The sequence below is a fragment of the Peromyscus leucopus genome, chromosome 16_21 (genome assembly GCF_004664715.2).
Source record: "Peromyscus leucopus breed LL Stock chromosome 16_21, UCI_PerLeu_2.1, whole genome shotgun sequence".
Taxonomy (NCBI): Eukaryota; Metazoa; Chordata; class Mammalia; order Rodentia; family Cricetidae; genus Peromyscus; species Peromyscus leucopus.
The window spans coordinates 69,098,143-69,116,273 of record NC_051084.1 but is presented as its reverse complement, the minus strand read 5'-3'; the positions used below and the strand labels follow the sequence as shown (position 1 = coordinate 69,116,273).

At 42.1% G+C, this 18,131-nt stretch overlaps 1 protein-coding gene across 1 annotated transcript in view; it reads left to right on the top strand.

The window, feature by feature from the left end:
- Positions 1-18,131, top strand: part of Cdc5l (cell division cycle 5 like) — a 40,011-nt gene that overhangs the window by 6,293 nt on the left and 15,587 nt on the right. The window contains exons 5-13 of the mRNA XM_028890688.2: positions 83-182; positions 4,341-4,559; positions 7,593-7,737; positions 9,042-9,230; positions 10,176-10,324; positions 11,476-11,638; positions 12,567-12,731; positions 15,420-15,500; positions 15,801-16,043. Coding sequence (XP_028746521.1) covers positions 83-182; positions 4,341-4,559; positions 7,593-7,737; positions 9,042-9,230; positions 10,176-10,324; positions 11,476-11,638; positions 12,567-12,731; positions 15,420-15,500; positions 15,801-16,043 — 1,454 coding nt within the window. The remainder of the gene's footprint in view (positions 1-82; positions 183-4,340; positions 4,560-7,592; positions 7,738-9,041; positions 9,231-10,175; positions 10,325-11,475; positions 11,639-12,566; positions 12,732-15,419; positions 15,501-15,800; positions 16,044-18,131) is intronic.

The window sequence follows — 18,131 nt, the reverse complement described above, 5'->3', positions numbered from 1 at the left end:
GTGGTGAGTGCATTCATGTTCTTGTCTGTCTGACTACTGATGTTGGAGAGGAACTTATGCTTTCTTGTCTTTACTTTTGCAGATGAACTTGAGATGCTTTCTGAGGCTCGAGCCCGCCTGGCCAATACTCAAGGAAAGAAGGCTAAGAGGAAAGCAAGAGAGAAGCAGCTGGAAGAAGCAAGGCATGTTTTTTTCATTCCATGTCTAAGAATAGTTGTGCATCCGTGGCTCAGGAAAACTGTGGTTGTCAGCTGTGGTGGTGACTCTCTGAACTGGCCAGTCCCATTTTGCCGTTACTCCTCAGTTTACTTATTGTTCTGGAACAAACAAACAACTTCTGTATTTCCTACCTAACCATTTCAGAGTAGTTATAGGAAAAATACACTTGAAAGTTGGCAAAGCATGGCGGAAGTTCTGGGCATTTGAGCCAGCATGCTGTTTGATCTGTTGTAGCTTCTTGGCATTAGGTGACTTTTACATGACTGTTAGTTACCAGGTCCTCACCCTCCTAGATTGGTGTGAGGTACTGGCTGGGAGGCAGGCATCTCAGCTGAACCAAATTCTAGGTTCTCATAGAAATGGTTATGTAAAAAGTGAGTGAACTCGATCAGGCATTGTCTTTTACTCAGGCTTTCCCCCACCTTTTCTTTTTCCTTTTGGCTAAGTTAATAATTAATACCATTCAGTTGCCCAGAAACCAAGATCAATTTGGTAACGATACCATCTGAACTGTGTGCAGCTTGTTAGCTTGTGGGATTTGGGTACTGGACTAATTTCCCATTCCACAGTCTACCCAGGGCCCTTTTTGGCTCCTGTACTGTCTAGAAATTGCTTCTTGACTGGTGGGTAGTAAGCACTGTGTTCGTATTCACAGTGCCCGAATCCTGGGATGGAGGATGTTTTTTGGCATAGCTGGCCATTTATAGTGTAGTCAGGTTTGATAGGAGTGTGATACGGATAGTGAACAGAACTAAGAGGAGGCGCTACATTTCTAGCTACCTCCCCATTCTGTATACTGTTGAGGGTTAAGTAATGTAAGGTTGGGAAAATACTTTTTTTTTTTTTTTGTCTAAGACTATTTGAGAGCTCAGTTTTTTGAAAACCCCTTTCTCATGTGAGTTGTCAAAGAATACAGTAATTGCATCTGTGAAAGTCTTTTAAGTTTGGTTAGGATTGATTGATTGAAGTACATCTGGGCAGATTTTAATTTACTGTTTCTTGTAGCATCTGTGTGTTTATGTAAGCTGTGCACAGCATATATCTTACAACAGGTAGGACTGACCTGTGTGTGAAGCACAGTATAAGACTACTCCAGATGTTAAATTACTTATCTGTTTCTTACAACTTAAAATCACTTTCACTGATTATAAATTAGTATGCTTTTCCTTCTAGTTCTGTTAATCTTTTCATTTTAGGCTGTGGTTGATACAATAGCATATGCTTTTGTTAGATTCACTTAGCATGATGTCGGGAATGTTCTCTACTGTGTTTAGTCTTTGTTTCTGTTATTTAAAGAATGAAATTTACTTTTGGAACATATCCTTTAAGACTTTTCTTTCATTGTAGATGTCTGTAAAGCTATTAACATATATACTTAATTGGATCATTCCATCTATAGTCACATCTCATGTACAGTCATTTGTTAGTCTTACTAGGGTTCCTCTGAAACTGTCTGATTTCTTCACAAGTCTCATTGTTTTCTTGAAAACTGCATGTTTTATATATGGTAGCATTATAATAGATGTGGGTACTGTACCCCTTCCCCATCCAGTTTATTGGTCATTGTTTATCTGTTTTGAGATCCACTTCATTCTTCAGTGAAGTCCGTTCTGTTACTGTCCTCGAGAGATGAGCAAGCTCTGGTGTTGCTGCTCGCGCTCAAGAGAAGCCTTGGAGCCCACCGTCACTGGGAAGGCATGGTTTGGGCGGGTTTCTCACGGACACTTCCTGATCATAGATAGCGGCGGTCGGTCGGTCTGCTGTGCTGCTTTCAGCGGTGGTCTGGGTTGTGCACAGACTGTATTGTCGACAGATCTGGTCTAGTTTGGGGTCCTTTGAAGAGAGATTTCTGAGAGCAGCCTTTGAGATTTGTTCTGACTCCAGGAGAGCTCTGTCCTCTATCTTTCAGTCTCCGTCAAGCTAGTGGGCCCATAGATTGACCTCGGTCTACGTGGAATCCATTCCCTTTTCCGGTTGCTGTTTACCACAGCCTCTGCTGCCCTTCCTGTCGCTGGAGTGATGATGCTTTATGTCTGGCTTCTTCTTCAGAGCTCGGACTGTGCACTTCTGATTGACATTCTTGCTTAAGGAGCTGAATGTGCCGGGGAGCAGGGCTGGTAGGCAGTCCTTGACTCTCTCCCAGGGTGGAATCTCCATTCCAGAAGTTGGAACAAAAAAAGCTCTCAGGGCTGTATTCCCAGCTAGTGTGCTCAGGGGAGAACCCTTGTTTGGGTGGAAGAAACCCCTGCAGCTGGGTGTCTGGTGGTAGGGTGAGAAATGCTGATGTCCTGTCCTGGCTCTTCTGTGACACTAGCTGTCAGGGAGAGGGAGCCATATCACTGGCTGTACTGAGTGGTGGTTCCTCCTCTAGGAGCTGGTGGGTAGAAGAGAGACGGTCTCTTTGCAGCTGTTAACTGCTTGCCTTTCTCACCAAGTTTAGGTAGATTTTCTTGAATGTTTATATATTTGCCATGACCTTTTTTATTTTTTCTCAGGACTGTTTATTGGATTCTTTGTGTTTTTATACTGGTAGTCACCTCTGTGATATGATTTGTGTTGTAGTTTATGATTTGTTTCTCTATCTTTAATACTGTGAATAACTTTTCTCATTAACTCACTAAAATTATAGCATCATTGGGAAATACAAAGGAAAACCTGAATTAAATGGAATTTTACCCTCCATTAATTGCCACTGTTAATATTGTCCTTGACTTCTTCACAAGCACGGGCTTATAGAAATGCATGCAACTTTTGCATGCTTTTCTATTTGTCCATTTTACCTCTTTCTGTGTAAGAGTAAATTTTTGTATAAAATGTTTTCTCAAGATGATACAGAAGTTATATACTCCAGAAGTTGTATAAAGTCTGCATAATACCTTATATCTTGTAAATTCAGTTAATTCTTACTGGCGAGTTAGATTGTGGCCAGTGTTCAGCAAAAAGACTGGTCAAGTACTTGTGTTGATTTATTTTCTTGGTTGAAGTCAGAGAAGTAGCCTAAACATATGAAAAATGTTAGGTTTTTAATGTATGTTTCTAAATTCTTTCTTTATTTATTTTTGCTGTTGTTTTTTCAAGACAGTGTTTCTCTGTGTAGCCTTTCCTGTCCTGGAACTCCCTCTGTAGACCAGGATGTAGATCTCGAACTCAGGGCTCAGAACTCAGAAATTTGCCTGCCTTTGCCACCTGAGTGTTGGGATTAAAGGCGCACACCACTGCCTCCTGGCTCTAATTTGTTTTGAAGAAAGCTATTTGACTCTTGTTACCTTTGCTGGAGACTGTCTGCCCTCTGGCCCCCCCCCCCTTTTTTGAGACGGACTCAGTGTTCTTGCGGAAGACCATAGTTCTGTTGCCAGCTTACAACCACCTGTGACTCCAGCGCCAAGAGTCCTAACGCCCTCTCCTGGCCTCCTTGGGCACTGCATGCATGTGATGTTCACTCACAGATATACATATGCATAAATAAAAATAATAAGTATTTAAAAGTTTACATAAATTTTAAAAATAGTGTTTTATTAATTCTTTGAGAATTTAATACACTATATTTTGATCATATCCACCTCCTCCCAGCCCCACCTTGTACATAAACTATATTTAACCATTTTGATTAGTTGCAAGTATTTTTTATTTTTTTTTTTTTTATTTTTTTTTTTTTATTTTTTTATTTTTTTGGTTTTTCGAGACAGGGTTTCTCTGTGTAGCTTTGCGCCTTTCCTGGAACTCACTTGGTAGCCCAGGCTGGCCTCGAACTCACAGAGATCCGCCTGGCTCTGCCTCCCGAGTGCTGGGATTAAAGGCGTGCGCCACCAACGCCCGGCAGTATTTTTTATTTTAATTTTGTTTTATGAATTTTGTGATGTAGTTAGAAAAGTTAAATCTCAAGATTTGCTACTTAATTAGTAGCTATGTTCTTATTCAGAGAGATAAGGTACATACTCACTCACAGTTCCTCTGCTCTCCCTTTTTAAAGCCTTACTGTATTTTTAAATCAGAACTGGCGTTTGGCACATGGTGTGAGTAAACACTTCTTCTTCAAGTAACAGTTTTCTTATCGCTGTTGGAGTAACCCACCTCTGCCCGGCAGTGCTGGTTTTCAAGTGACTCTGCATTCCTTCCTCCAGGCGCCTTGCTGCCCTCCAGAAAAGACGAGAGCTCCGAGCAGCTGGCATAGAGATCCAGAAGAAGAGGAAGAAGAAGAGAGGAGTTGATTATAATGCCGAAATCCCATTTGAGAAAAAGCCTGCTCTTGGTTTTTATGATACTTCGGAGGAGAACTACCAGGCCCTTGATGCAGATTTCAGGAAATTACGGCAGCAGGATCTTGATGGGGAACTGAGATCGTGAGTCCCTTTGAATTTGGAAATAGGTGCAGTAGGACTTTGGGAAGGCCTTTGTTTTGTCAGCCGGGTTTTTAGGGTTTAGAGTGATGGGGCCTCCTTATGCTCTTGCTTGTTTAATGGGTTTACCTTTGTGAGGACATCAGTGAACCCAGGCTGTCATGTTTTTAGTATATAACATGATGTGCAGTTCTTGTAAAAAACCTTTTCTCTATTTACTCTAAGTGTGTGTATGTGTGGCGTGTATGTTATGGCACTCGTGTGGAGGTCAGAAGGCAGGATTGGTCTTTCCTTCTACCGTGGGTTGTCAGGTTGGGGAAGCAGGTCCTGGGAATCAAACGGGGGTCCTCTGGAAGAGCAGCCAGTGCCCTTCCCCATTGATTACCATTACTCATGACGTCTTTAGTTACTTACGTGTGTGTGTGTGTGTGTGTGTGTGTGTGTGTGTGTGTGTGTGTGTATGTGTATGAATGACAGTTTCTCACCATGTATCTCTGGCTGTTCCGGAACTCACTATGTAGATCAGGTAGACCAGGCTGTCCTCAGACTCAGATCTGCCTGCGTCTGCCTTCCTAGTGTTGGGATTTAACACCACTATGTCCCACTTATTATTATTACTTTTTTTTTTAACTGACATCTTAATATTTTTGTACATTTGTAAACAAGTTAGATCTTTTGCTAAAGACCTGAAGAAATCTTACCAAATGTATCTAGCCTTTTTTTTTTTTTAAATCATCATTTGCTTGTGTATGTGTGGGTGTGTGTTTGCATTGGTGGGTGCATGTGAGTGTGTGCTTGGAGAGGAGATCAACTCCGAGTGCTGTGCCTTAGGAGCTGTTTCCTTTGTGTCTTGCCTACTCCCATCCCTGCTAGGCAGGCGCTCTGCTGTGGAGCTATAATCGCAGTCCTACCTTGTTGGGTGAGGTGAGCCTTCTCGTTGGCCTGGAGCTCACCAGTGTTTGGTCTTTGAGCTCCAGGGACCCATCTGACTCCATCTCCTTAGCTCTGGGAGTTCCAAGTGAGTGTGTTCATTCTCGAGTAGTGTGGAGGTCACGGTCAGGTGTGTGTGTTCATTCTCGAGTAGTGTGGAGGTCACGGTCAGGTGTGTGTGTTCATTCTCGAGTAGTGTGGAGGTCACGGTCAGGTGTGTGTGTTCATTCTCGAGTAGTGTGGAGGTCACAGTCAGGTGTGTGTGTTCATTCTCGAGTAGTGTGGAGGTCACGGTCAGGTGTGTGTGTTCATTCTCGAGTAGTGTGGAGGTCACGGTCAGGTGTGTGTGTTCATTCTCGAGTAGTGTGGAGGTCACAGTCAGGTGTGTGTGTTCATTCTCGAGTAGTGTGGAGGTCACAGACAAGCCTCCCTGTGGAGGTGGTTCTCCTGCCATCACTTCAGGCCATTAATGCCCTTGTGTTGAGCCAGCTCATTGGCCTAACCTGCTTTATTTTTAAAGTGAAAAAATTTTGCTTTTTTTTTCTTTCTTACAAAAAAAAAAAAAAAAAAGAAAAAACATTTGCTGCATTCTTAAATCTTTACATTAGTTTATGTTTTTGTGTCTCTGCCCATTTTAGAGATATCTAGGACTTTCTGTGAGTCTTAAACTATTTGCATGTTGTAGGGTGGGCTTTATGATTACCAGAGGGTTATTTTATTTTTTATTTGTTTGTTTATTTTTGGTTTTTCGAAATAGGGTTTCTCTGTTTGTTTGTTTGTTTGTTTATTTATTTTTGGTTTTTTCGAAATAGGGTTTCTCTGTTGTTTTAGTGCCTGTCCTGGATCTGTGCACCAGGCTGGTCTGAACTCACAGAGATCTGCCTGCCTCTGCCTCCCAAGTGCTGGGATTAAAGGCATGAGCCACCACTGCCCAGCCAGAGGTTTTTATTTGCTACTCAGATCACTTTTCATTTCTATCCATAGAATTTTTTTTTTTTTTTTTTTTTTTTTTGACACAGGATTTCTCTGTGTAGTTTTGGAGACTGGAACTCTGTAGACCAGGTTGGCCTCAAACTCACAGAGATCTGCCTGCCTCTGCCTCCCAAGTGCTGAGATTAAAGGTGTGTGCCACCACTACCCGGCTATGGATAGGAATTTCTACTTAGCTATACTACCATAAACCAGAATATGTATTATATAGTATATAATAATATAATACATATAGTATATAATATGTACGTATTCTATGACCACTATAAAACATAATTTTATTGAATGTTTAGGACCTTTGTTTATGTGGGCTCTTCAAATAGATCAAAACGAAGAAAACTAGTCATTTGGAAGGGGTAGACGTGGCTGGGGTAGGGAAGAATACAGGTAGAGCTTTAAAGGAGTGCCTGAGGCTGGGTTAGGCGTCCAACAACCTGTGGGCATCATTTGTTATTATGAACATATTCTCCATAGTTTTTTCTTTAGTGGGCAGCAAGATGGCCCAGTGGGTAAAGGGACCTGCCGTCGAACCTGATGACCTGAGTTCAGTATCTGGGACCCACATACTGGAAGGGGAGAGCCAGCTCCTACCAGCTGTCCTCTGAATTCCATATATACATCATAGCACATGGGTGCATTGCCAACCCTCAGAATAGTTACAATGTTAAAAAAAATGTATGAACTTTTAAAATCAAAGTAGCTTAATAATGGGAGAAGAAACATTTATGATGTATTTTAATTCTGTCTCCTTCATTGATCCTTTTCTGCATACTCATCTCCATTATTTTCTTACGTTCACATATATTTCTATGAGAATATAAACAGTTGTTAAATTTTTGACATATTTAATGTTTTACTTATCTTTATAGTTTTAAGTTTTAAATTTTAGTACTTAAGTTAGTGTCCTGTGTGTTGTTAATAATTCTGTTAAGTTTATATTCTTTTCAATTGTTCTAGATCAGTTATGATGTCAGGACAGCCTAACATATTATTTTTGTTTTTAAAAAATTATTTTCTGGGAAATGGAGTTGTTTAAAGTCTTAATATTTATATAGCTTTTGATATGATTGCCTATGTATAACTCAAAAATCTTTTTTCTGTCTTGATCCATGATAGTGAAAAAGAAGGAAGAGATAGAAAAAAAGACAAACAGCATTTAAAAAGGAAAAAAGAATCTGATCTGCCATCGGCTATTCTTCAAACTAGTGGTGTCTCGGAGTTTACTAAAAAGAGAAGCAAGTTAGTGCTGCCTGCCCCTCAGGTAATTGGATCAGCCCGTGGTTGTGTGAATTACATATGTGTGTTATATTCAGCAAACTGGTGGGCTGCTGTCTCAGGCCTGTGCTTATGGCCCAAGAAACAGTCTAATGGAGATGCCATACAGAGACAGTCCATTGATGAGGCAGAAACACAGTGTGTCACATGCTTCTGCTTCTAGTGGTGGTGGTTCTTAATTGAATTTTTCCTTAATACTCCTTAGAATTTTTTTTTGGTAAAATTACCGAAGTAACTGAGTGTGATTCTAATTAGTCTTACCAATAAAAACCAGGAGCCAGATATGGAGGTAAAGCTGAAAGATCAGAGAAGCAAAGGAACAGCCAGTCACTTCTTATCTCTCAGAATCCTCAGACCATAGGGGGCTACACCTGCTTTAAATTCCTGTCTCCACCTCCCTGGTGCTGAGAGGAAAGGTGTGTGCCACCACTCCCTGGCTTCTATAGTTAACTAGTGGCTACCTCTGCCCTCTGATCTCCAGACAAGCTTTGTTTGTCAGAACACAAAATATCATACAAGTAATACTTTCAGATTTTCCTAGATACCTTGTGGTTCAGTGTAGTGTGTGTGATAGTTGATTTTCAGTAGTATTTTCTTCTCATTAATAGTTTTGTACAAACACTTGTGTTCTTGGTGCAAGCAATCTTTCAGTATATTTGTATAAAACATTTTAAGTATGGTGAGCACATACCCTAACATTGGAACAATACGAAGAAGATTTGTATGGCTTTTGTGCAAGGGTGTTGATTTATTTATTTTAAGATTTATTTATTATGTACACAGAAGAGGGCGCCAGATCTCATTATAGATGGTTGTGAGCCACCATGTGGGTACTGGGAATTAAACTCAGGACCCTTGGAAGAGCAGTCGGTGCTCTTAACCGCTGAGCCACCTCTCCAGCCCCTGTCAGACAAATTTATGATCCATTCCATATTTAAAGAAGAAAACGTGAAGCTGGGTGGGTAGGGAGGGTGGAGTAGATCTGGAGGAACTTGGGGTGTTAAATATGACCAGTAAACATTGTGTGGAATTCTGAAAGAATTAATAAAAATACTAAAAATGGCAATATAGCTATTGTAACCAGTTGTTTATAATGTGAATTCCCCCCCTCCCCCACGCAGAAAAGGAAGGCTTAAAACCTTACTTTGGAAATTTTAAAGCCAGGCAAAGTTAAGCAGAACAGTGAGGTCTGCCCTGACCCAGCTCTACCAAGTCATCCTTCTGAAACAGGAAGAGTTTATGCTGCTGTGTTGTCTGTTGAAGAGTTTACCAGGTTGATGTTGTCTTTAGATTTCAGATGCAGAGCTCCAGGAGGTTGTCAAGGTAGGCCAGGCCAGTGAAGTTGCTCGGCAGACTGCAGAGGAGTCTGGCATTACAAACTCGGCTTCCAGCACTCTCCTCTCTGAGTACAATGTCACAAACAGCAGCATTGCCCTGAGAACACCACGGACACCGGCCTCCCAAGACAGGATTCTTCAGGTACGCTGGCACTTCGGACAGTGAGCCTCTCACACGTTGATCTTCTTTAAAAGTGTCACTGTGGAGGAGGACGCCACGTTCTTTGGTTGTGTATGGGTAGGGCCAGCAGTTTGAACCAGTCTTGATGATCCCAGAGCATTTCTTACAGCACAGAAGCTGAACTAGCAGGTCAGTGGTGACCATCTGTTTATTTACAGCATTTTGGGCTGGCCTGGCCCTCTGCCTTTATTTGTACTTGTCAAGAAGGTGCAGGCCTTACAGTTTCATGCTCCTAAGTTTTATGTGTATGCCTGTTTTTTCTGCATGTATTTATGTGTGTTCCCTGCGCAGGTCAGAAGAGGGTGTTGGATCATTGGAACTTGACTCACTGCCTTGTGGGTGCTGGGAATTGCACCTGGGTCTTCTTTAAGTGCAGTCAGTGCTGTTATTCTCTGAGCCATCTCTGCAGCTATCCCCTCCAGTTGTTGACTCTTGGTGGCCACTGTATCTGAGACTTTGTGGGGCTGCCGCTGTTGGTCCCCAGGGCTGGCTCAGACACTGGAGCAGAGCAGAGCAAGGCTGTGTCAGCACCTCCCACAGATGGCAGCCGCCGCCTCACGGTGCATCCTGACCTTCGCTTTGCTTTTGACAACTGGGGGAGGGAAAATGCAGAATACAGACTGTCCTGCTTCTCCATCCTGGGTGCTGGGCTTACGGGCATGTGGCATCCACACCTGGTGACAGCAGCATATCTTGACATGTAAACTTTATTCAGAACTCCTGATGGGATGTGTTAGGTTGACAAAGGAATGAAAATACGGAAATCTGTTATGGCACAGTATTAATTTTCTTGTTTTCATTGGTAGAATGTGTACAAATTCTGTTGGTATCAAGGTTTGTGTGATAGGACCAGAGGGAGGGCTCTGCTAGCCTTTTGAACTATTGTGCATTCTTCTATATCTTCAGGAAGCTCAGAACCTCATGGCCTTGACCAATGTGGACACTCCATTGAAAGGTGGGCTGAATACCCCACTGCATGAGAGTGACTTCTCTGGTGTGACCCCACAGCGGCAGGTTGTACAGACTCCAAATACGGTTCTCTCTACCCCTTTCAGGTATTGTGAAAATCAACATGTTTTATATTTTAGAAAAACTTGAATCTAAGGACCTGGGCAGCATGGTTTTTTTTTCTTTTTTCTTTTGTCTTTTTTTTTTTTGTTTGTTTGTTTGTTTGTTGTGTTTTTTTAGGAATGTTGAAAGAGAATGGAAATAGTGTTCAACATGTCTTTTTGATGTTTCCTAATTGGGTGTGCCTGTTGTCTTTGGAGGCCAGAAGAGGGTATTGGATCTCACAGAACTGTAGTTAAAGATGGTTGTGAGCCACCATGTGGGTACTAGAAGTTGAACCTGGGTCTGGTCTGCAATACTTGAACTGGTCTGCAAGAGCAGTCAGTCAGTGCTCTTAACCTTTGAGCCATCTCTCCAGCCCTGGTATTTCTTTTTAGGTGTTAGCTCCTCCCTCCATGAGTTATTTAGGATAGCAATTCCCAGAGTCCATTACACTTCTGGATGACAGCAGAATCAAGAAGCATTGGAAGCTAGTCTTTGTATAATATTTATTGCTTCCTGTGAGGCTAGAGAGCCTAATCTCTATTTTCCTGTGTATATCTTGTCTCTCAAATAGATTGTAAGCTCCTTGGGGGCAGGGACCATGTCTTAAATGATAACACCGCACCTGTTGGGAACAGCTGTCTGGCGGTATCATCAGTCTGGAACACAGCCAAGATACAGGAAGTAAGCACCCAAAACCAGAAAGGCTTTGAGTAATTAAAATATAAGTAGCTGCTGGACTTTATTGTTAAGAAAGTCTAAACTCAGAGCCTGTTCATACTTAGATGTGACTCTAAAAATGTTGTGTTTGGGTTCCAAACAAAATGTAAAAGCATAAACCACTTAAAGTGTACATTTGATGGGAAAGCTAAAGACTTAAGAAGGAGGCAATAAATAATGAGTGCATTGAACTAAATGAGTTACTGGGGGCCAGCCTCCCTGCCAGCTGACTGTTCTTAGTTACCCCAACGCATCAAAGGTTGAAAAATGTTTGGTGGACCTAACACAGGAGGGCATAATGTTAGGTATTAGGTGTAGAAGCCAGTTGTTCACCATACTAAACTTCTCTTAATCTGGATAACACACTCAAAGCAGATAGAGGTTTTGTGTCTTTTATTTTATGCATTTATCCTGACTTAGATTTCTGTTTGTCTAGGACTCCTTCTAATGGAGCTGAAGGGCTGACGCCCCGAAGTGGAACAACACCCAAGCCAGTCCCTAACGCCACCCCAGGTAGAACACCGCTTAGAGACAAGTTAAACATCAATCCGGAGGATGGGCTGGCAGACTACAGTGACCCCTCTTATGTGAAGCAGATGGTGAGTGTCAGTTCTCTTTCCAGTTACATTCAGTGCTTGGCATTGAATCCGGGACCTGCAGTCTGCTAAGCAGTGTTCTGCACTGAGAGACACTTCCAGCCCTAAGTTTTAAAACTTAGTTTTTTATATTTATATGCATTGGTGGTTTGCCTGAATGTATGTCTGTGTGAGGGTGTTGGATCCCCTGGGCCTGGAGTTAGAGACAGTTGTGAGCTGCCATGTGGGTGCTTGGAATTGAACTCAGGTCCTCTGGAAGAGCAGCCAATGCTCTTAACTGCTGAGCCATCTCTCCAGGCACCCCCCCCCTTTTGTATTGCCAATGCAGATCCTAATAGTTTTTTTTCTGTTCCTGAAGAATTAGTTTTGAGACATTTTGAAAACCATAAAATATACTGATTTATTACAAGTCAAGGTTTTGTTTGATTTTAATGTAGGAAGATAAGAGAATAAACAAAAAACATATTTCTGAAGTTGGGATTATTTCTAGAGTCACTACTAAGCTAATTGTTTTATTTTTATATATTTAAACATCTATGAATTATATGTATTTTTTAATTTGGTGTGTATTCGTGTGGTATATGTGGGTGCACATAGGCCATGGTGTGTATGTGTGGGATGGAGGACAACTTGCAGGAGTTGGCTCCCTCCTTCCACTCTGTGCGTCTTCTGACTCAGACTCATGGTCCGTCTTGGCAGCAAGCACCTTTACTGGCCGAGCTATCTGACTAGCCCGGAGACAACTGTTTCAGAAACTGTTTTGTTTTTGAGACCCAAGCTGTTGTTGCATTTGTGACAATCCTCCTGCCCCAGCCTTGTGAGTTTTGTAATTATAGGCATGTGCCACCATTTCCTGGCGTTTTATAAGTTCTCATAGAATGTTCGTCAGTACTTATAGTATGAATTGAGAAGAACCGATTCTTTTCTACAGGAAAGAGAATCTCGTGAACATCTCCGTCTAGGGTTGTTGGGCCTCCCTGCACCTAAGAATGATTTTGAAATTGTTCTACCAGAAAATGCTGAGAAGGAGCTGGAAGAGCGTGAAATAGATGATACCTACATTGAAGATGCTGCTGATGTGGATGCTCGAAAGCAGGTGAGAATCTTGAGAAAGTACCATCAGTGAGGCCAGGTATCTTGGTAGGCTTTAGAGCAGTGGTTCTCTCTCAGTGGGTCTCAACCCCTCTGGGGTCCATGTCAGATATCCTGCAGTTCAGATATCACTATTCATAATAGTAGCAAAATTACATTATGAAGTAACAATGAAGTACTTTTATGGTTGGGAGTTTGAACCACACCGTGAGGAACTGTGTTAAAGGTCACGGCCTTAGGAAGGCTGGGAAGCGCTGCTGCAGAGGGAGGAGTGGCCGTCAGTGTCCCCAGGTTGCTGCTTTGGGGGTTCTGATATTTTAACACCATTTCTCAAGTTATGTCATTTAACAATAATGTGCTCACATGGATGAAGGATTGTGTACTCAGAATACCTTAATGGGTTTCTTAAAATGTTTGTGTGCATGTGTGTGTTTCAACACTGAAATTCATTATACTTTTTTAAATAACACACAGATAAATCTTTTAAACTTTGCTTCAATCTAGTGAAGAAAGGATGTTAAAGACAAAAATTGGCTTAGTTTTGAATAGTCTTCTATTAGTGCAGACTGATAAAAACTAGGTTTGGAATTGGAAGTGTGTCAGAAAATGGTATCAACCTCCTACACTGATGCAGCTTAAAATTGCTTGCTCATCCATCATCTGTTCATCCAGTGATGCAGGTTTTAGCTCCATTTGCAAGGAGAAAATGGGTTTCAGTTAGTTTTCTCAGACTGCATGGCCCTTTCAGCTGAGTTCTGCCACCTTTTGTCTCGGGGTGGCTGTGAGAACAGCATCAACTGGAGATCATGCTTTGTTTTTTTCTGTAACACGCTGCAGTTTTTCTTGCAACAGGGCAGATGTGAGGGTGCAGCATTTGAAGTCTAAACTGTTGGGTAAAGTTTTAGTACAGAAACTGCCATGGTGAACAATAGTACACTGCTGTTAGTTTTGATATGTGCTAAACATCACACGGGCTCCTACCTTGCTCAGTAATGGACCTGGAACTTGTGAAAGGCATTAGCTCCCACAGCTGTTTCTGTGCAGGTGAAAGAAACACTGTGACATTGTGATCCATTGATAGGATGGCTAACCAAACTTAATTGGCAGTCCTTTGAGGGTTACACTTACTACAAAACAAAGTGCCTTTAATGCACAGTGTTTTATATGTGCTGCTGTGTCAGAAATAGGGTTGTCAAGGCAGGTGGTGCCTGAGTGCTCCAGCATTTCATGAAATGGTAGTCAAGGGTTCCTCTGAAGAATGCTGAAAACTCGCACTTTGACCAGTGGCTAATACTTCCAGGACATTCAGTGCATTTGCCTTTTGCATTATTCTAAGCTGTTTACGTGGACATTCACATGAAAGTAGTGTGTACTTTGTGCAAAGCATATTATTAGCTTTGTAAGTCTGGTGGCAGTCATTGCCAGGCTGCTTGAATGCTGAATCTCCTTTTTTTTTTTTGTTTTTTGTTTTTTGAAACAGGGTTTCTCTGTGTAGTCCTGGCTGTCCTGGAACTCACTCTGTAGATCAGGCTGGCCTCAAACTCACAGAGATCAGCCTGCCTCTGCCTCCCTAGGGTGAAAGTGTGTGCTGGGATTCAAGGAGTGCGCCACCACCACCTGGCAGAATGCTGAATCCTTTCTCATTCAGTTCTTGAAAGGGTGCAGTGAAGAGGGAGAACAAAACAGAAGTCCTGTTGCGAAGACTGAACTGGAGAAATGAAATCTCCTCAAGTCCATGTGGCATTTGACAGTTATTTTATAACTGTTTTCCTTCAAGTAAAATTGCTACATTGCCTCCAGGTTTATACCCAAGTGTTGATCATCAGAACAGTTTACTCAACCTGTAACCCTCTTAAATGGCATCTTTAGAGGTACCCTAAACTTGCTTTATAGTGGTGTACTTTTACTTCTTCTGTCTTATGAGACTCTTTGGTGCCCATATGGCATTATACAGAGTATTCAGGCAATCAGTCGGGGGCACTTCACAAAAGGTGTGTAGGGTCGACCTCTACAGTGTCACAGGTGTCACCCACCAAGGTCTACAGTGCTTCCTCTGTGATGATTTGCTTTTTATACTGTCATTTAATAGGAAGAGAACAACTTTGTCTTTTGGATTTCCTCTTGTGTTGATTTCTTCCACATCATTTGAAACTTTGATGATGTCATTACTGGTTATAACACCAGATGCCTCAGTGCCTATGGGCTATGGCTGAGGTGGCTCTTGCTAACCTTACGGGAGCTATGTGAATGTAGGGAACAGAGGTGGATACTTTTTGTGTTTTCTTGTTTTGTTCTTGCAGCTGCTTCAGTTACATTTACTTCACTTGCTCAGAAGTGGCATGGAAAATTAATGTGTTGTCCCATCATTGTAACTGGAGGGGCAAAGAACATTGGCTGGTTGAGGTTTGGGTGAAAGTGAGTAACTGTGTTGTGGGAATCTCTTCTGTGTTTATGCTTGCCATTTAGACAAGAAAGATGGTTATCTGGTGGGCAGAGCCAGAGAAGTCTGGAGACCTCTAGTGTACCTCAGGTGTCCTTAGTGTCTCTTGTGTAATGAGAGGCATAGATTGATTGCCGGGGCCTCGACACGACCTCTCTACATCCTTGTACGGATTTCAGTAGCTTAAGCTTTTGGAACGAGTTGATTAGAAATGTCAGCTGCTCCAATAATGCACATCAATTCCCTTCTTAGGCCATACGAGATGCTGAGCGTGTAAAGGAAATGAAACGAATGCATAAAGCTGTTCAGAAGGATCTACCACGACCGTCTGAAGTAAGTGGTGAACTTCTGATTTAGGAAGTTGCTCTCTTTAGATGGTCTTAGTGCTTTTCTGTCTCAATCATAAAGACTATAACAAATTTCTTCTGTGCTTTGGAATATAGTAGAGTGGTTCTCAAATCCAGTCTTGAGAATATTGCACTAATACCGTTGGGATTTAGAAGTGAGAGGGTTTTAGAAGTGGAGGGAGAAGTTGCTTTTGAGAATATGAAACTGCTGTTTAGTTCATGCTGTAAGAGCAGGCACAGTATATTATGGATATGTCTGATAATTTTACTTGTTTTAAAATTTTAGGTAAATGAAACTATTTTAAGACCTTTAAATGTAGAACCACCTCTGACAGATTTACAGAAGAGTGAAGAATTGATCAAAAAAGAAATGATTACTATGCTTCATTATGACCTGCTACATCACCCCTATGAGCCATCTGGAAATAAAAAAGGAAAAACTGTTGGATTTGCTACCAACAATTCAGAGCACATTACCTATCTTGAGCATAGCCCTTATGAGAAGTTCTCCAAAGAAGAACTGAAAAAGGTATGGCACACAGGAGGAGCTCCATTGTGAGATTTAAACACTTGTTAGGTGCTGTTTGTCACCAAGTCAGAACTTCTGTGACCACACTGGTGCAACTCAGAACCAAAGGAAGCATGGCCAGGAGGTAGTGTCATGTGGCATGCTTCGGAAAGGAGATGTTGTTTTTCTTTTAGTTGTGTGTGGTATGTGTTTATGTGTGTGGGTGCTTGAGCCTGTGTGCATGTTCAGAGGCCACAGGGTGATGTCAGGAGTCATCCTCTGTTCCCCTCGACCTTAGTTTTGAGATAGGATCTCTCTTACCAGACTTGGGGCTTGCCATTTTTGCTAGACTGGTAGCAGCAAGCTGCAGGGATACCCCCATCCCATGTTGGGGTTCCATGGGTCCCCTGTTGCACCCAGATTTTATGTTCCATACTCAGGACCTTGTGCTCACACAAGCACTTTATCCACTGAGCTGTGTTCCTAGCCTCTCGGATACAGTTTACACACCCTGTGTTATTAGTTACACTTTGGTGGCAGCTAGTTTTGATTCATGGGTAGTGCTAGCAAGGTTGACATTTTTTTTTAATTGTTCTTTCCTCTGTGCTAAAGTCTGCATTTGAATTCCTTTAACACTTAAGTGTTGTTTAGACTAATGCATTTCTGTTATATATAATAAGTAAACAGTTTCTAGTTGGAAGCTCTAATGGTTTGATTATCTCTTCTAGGGCTCCTGTTGAAATTAATTACATTGTAGCAGTATTAAGATGTGGAGCTTCAAGAAGTGATTAGTTCTTGAGGGCTCCATCCTCATGGATGAGTTAGTTGTTCCTGGAGTGAGCTAGTTCTTTCCTGAGTGATGCTTTCTGCCACTTTGTGATTCAGTCAGAAGGTCTGCTGTGGATGTGACCCTTGACCTTGGACTGCCCAGCCTCCAAATCACCCAGTCTGTGGTCCTGGTATAGCAGTGGAAATGGATCGAGACAGGGAAAAGTACTGGCCTGAGTCTGTCTTCCTTCATCCTGAAGCCTTGAAGGCAGTGACAGATAGGGAATGGGCCACTGTACACTTGGCACACTACAAGCAAGATTCTTCCCCCTCTCGTCTTCTGGGCACTCCTTTTTGCCCATCTCAGTTCTTTCTTTCAGTTTTCTCTATTGCATAAGTGATACATATTATTATGATTTCCAGACAGTAAAGGGAGGAAGGTCTAAGAAGAGCTAAGAGCTCTGATTTCTGAGTGACTTTGAGTTACTTCTTTGTAGTAAGTTGGACAGGAATGTGCCATCTTATTGTTGCCTAGGGACTGAGTTAGACTCAGGAGCCAGGGCTTGGAGTTTCCTTTTTTCCAGAGTGAAAAATGAATAAAGGCTGCTGGGGTCCAGCCTCTTAGACAGCCTTTCCCAGGGTCGTGGAAGAATCTTAACATCGTAGCTGAATCTAAGCACAGTGAGGTCTTTAGTCCATTCACTTTATTCTTCTGAGTCAGTTCTCTCTATACAGCTTCAGTTCTGTTCTCATACTTAGCTCCTCTCTGTCCCTTCTTCTGCTGTTCTCTCATTGTTCTTAGTTCTTCCTTCCCCTAGTCTCTGACGTCTCCAGTTTATATACACATACAGTCAGCAATTCTCAGGCCAAAGCAAGGTCACAAGGCTTGAATTCTTTCAGGGTCATAAAAGCAGACAAGAGTTTACACCAGGCAATGACTGTCAGGCTTTCTTTACGACTCAAGGATGAACTCCTAAAGGGAAAAGGTCAAATGAAGGGAGAGGGACCTAGAGTCAATTAGGGAAAACCCAAGAAGGGAAAAGGGGGCATCTGTATGTCATACTGCATTCCTAAGTGTGGTTAGATATAAGCTGATTAGTAAGCCAAGGTGGAAGGAAAAGGGTTAAGGATTTGTTAGTTTGAGGTTAGCTTGGGGCAGCACTTTCTCATCTGCTGGCAGGGGGGGGAATGTGTTCAGGGTTGCTAGGCAACCTGGGTCACAGTATGATGCACCTGGTTTGTAAAAGCCCTTCTGAGTTAATGCTAAAAGGGGGAATCTTGAGAACTAGTGATAACATTTGGGCTATGGGAAGAAGGAGGAATTAAGCTTAATTTGCACAA